This window comes from Glycine soja, chromosome 11 (assembly GCF_004193775.1).
Source record: "Glycine soja cultivar W05 chromosome 11, ASM419377v2, whole genome shotgun sequence".
Lineage (NCBI taxonomy): Eukaryota > Viridiplantae > Streptophyta > Magnoliopsida > Fabales > Fabaceae > Glycine > Glycine soja.
Window position 1 is genome coordinate 48,157,548 of NC_041012.1, and position 2,203 is coordinate 48,159,750.

The 2,203-nt window shown below is 39.6% G+C and overlaps 1 protein-coding gene across 1 annotated transcript; it reads right to left on the reverse strand.

Annotated features, from left to right (window-relative positions):
• Nucleotides 1–525: 525 nt before the first annotated feature.
• LOC114375801 (mitogen-activated protein kinase kinase kinase 18-like) lies at nt 526–1,768 on the reverse strand. The gene has a single exon (XM_028333662.1). It carries the CDS (start codon nt 1,752–1,754, stop codon nt 558–560), a length of 1,197 nt encoding a protein of 398 aa, XP_028189463.1. The 5' UTR covers nt 1,755–1,768; the 3' UTR covers nt 526–557.
• Between the last annotated feature and the right edge of the window lie 435 nt (nt 1,769–2,203).

Consider the following 2,203-nt stretch of genomic DNA (forward strand, 5'->3'; position numbering starts at 1 on the left):
TACGACCTGTTTTATTATATAGGTTCGGTACGGTAGAGTAGAATTTGATCAGTAGTTTAACCTTCTAACTAATTGGAAGGCTTTGGAATTTTATTTCTGGACCTACCAAATACCATTGACAGATAAATAGTTGGCAAAATAGATGGCATAGCCACCAACACAGAGAGAGAGAGAGAGAGGACAGTCACTAACTTTAGTTCCCATGCTTCATTTTTATTTCACTCATTCAACCAACACAAATAAAGAACATACAGGGGTTGAGAGTTAAAACTTAAAACACAGAACCACCATCTGGGGCCTGCCATGCCTTGCATGTTCTATTTCTCTGCCTTTATTTATTAATTTATTTTTGAATTCACCTATTTCACCAAATGAAAAAAAAAGGGTTCAATTTTGCAAAGGATTTTGGGAATTGAACCAAACGTGAAACGTTCCCACAAAACAATAAATCGAGTTAGGCCAGTGGCCGAGAAAGGCCATTGGACATTAACTGCAACACTGACATGTAATGTTTCTCCACACTGATGGGAAGAAAAGAAGGTTCTCCAATAATTGAATTATAAAAAAAATTCCAATTTTAAAGGGAGAAGCATCTCAGAATTGCCTCTCTCAAAATTGAAATTATCAACTACAACACTAACATCCCTACATTTATAATAATCATCACATAAATAACCACTAATTCTACTATTAACATCCAAATTCAACCCATCACAACTCGAAGCCCCTGCTTCACTGCCTCTTGTTGTGATCCAATTTTCATCATCCAGTTCCCAAAATGGATCCCCTGAGCTCAAAGCAAGACTTCTGACCCTGTCCATGGGAGAATCCTCAAAACTTTTAATCTGAACCACATTGCCAGAGACAGAGACACACTCTGCCTCTGCCTCTTCCACAGAATTCCAAAAGCGCTGCTCAAGAATACTTGTTGGAGAACATGAATTAGATTCTTGAATTTCCTTATCATTGGAACTGAATTCCCCAAGAAATGGATGCTTCAGAAGCTGACTGCAACTCCACCTCTCCTTAGGATTCCTCCTAAAACACTTCCCCAAAAAATCCTTTGCTTCCTCAGACAGAAAACAAGGAATCTCAGGAACATCATCGGAATATGCAACATGGTACAACACTGTCACAGGGTCTTCCACATTAGGCCATGGTGCAAACCCAGTGGCCATTTCAAGCACAGTGCACCCAAGTGCCCACACATCAGCAGGGTAACCCTGCTCCTCCCCACGCGCCACCTCCGGAGCCATGAACATCGGCGTGCCACCGATCACCGCCGAGGAATCATTCGCAAACTTGGCACATCCAAAGTCCCCAATCTTGGCCCCATCTTCACCAATCAAAATGTTGCCACCTTTAATATCGCAATGCACAACACCATTATTGTGCAAGTACTCTAAGCCCTGCAGGACTTGTCGCGTGTAGTGCACGGTGGCTGGCTCGCTGAGGCGGCCACCACCGCGCCGGTGAATTTCCTGTGAGAGAGTGCCAAAGGGCATGTACTCCATGAAGAGGTTGAACCAAAGGGTGTTGTTCTTGTCCTCTGTAATGTTACAGCCTTTGTAGGTAACTATGTGAGGAGAAAACAGACAAGACAGAATCCTCTGTTCTCTCTGCAGCTGCTCTGAATTTGATAGTGTTAGCTCTGCCGACTTGACGGCCGCGACGGTGGAGGAGTGAGAGGAGGTGACGGTGTAAACGGTGGCCGATGAGCCACGTCCTATAATGAAGCCTCTAGTCCACTCCATTTTTTTGTGTTATGGCTTTGTCACAGAGTACAGAGTCTTCGGTTTGTAATCGCGGCCTTTATATAATACAAGGACACACACTTCTGAGTTTTTGTTAAAGGGTTTATTTTATCATTTTATTTGGTACGTGTGTCAAAATTTTACATATTCAATTAATCTGAAATTATAGTCAGCCAAATTATTATATATGTATCAAAACAAAATTATTATATGTTGTTTAAAAGACTTCGGTCTATTTAACGGAAGATAAATTATATTGAACTAAAATAAAAGTGTTATAAGTGACAACATTAATATTTAATATAATGACATATCAATTATCTTGAGTTTAATATTACTAGTTTAGTTAAGTTAAAAGAAGAATATTATGTTAATTTGATAAAAATTAAAAATGATATTAAAAAATTTATAACACTGACGCATGACGTATGACTAAATATTTATATTAT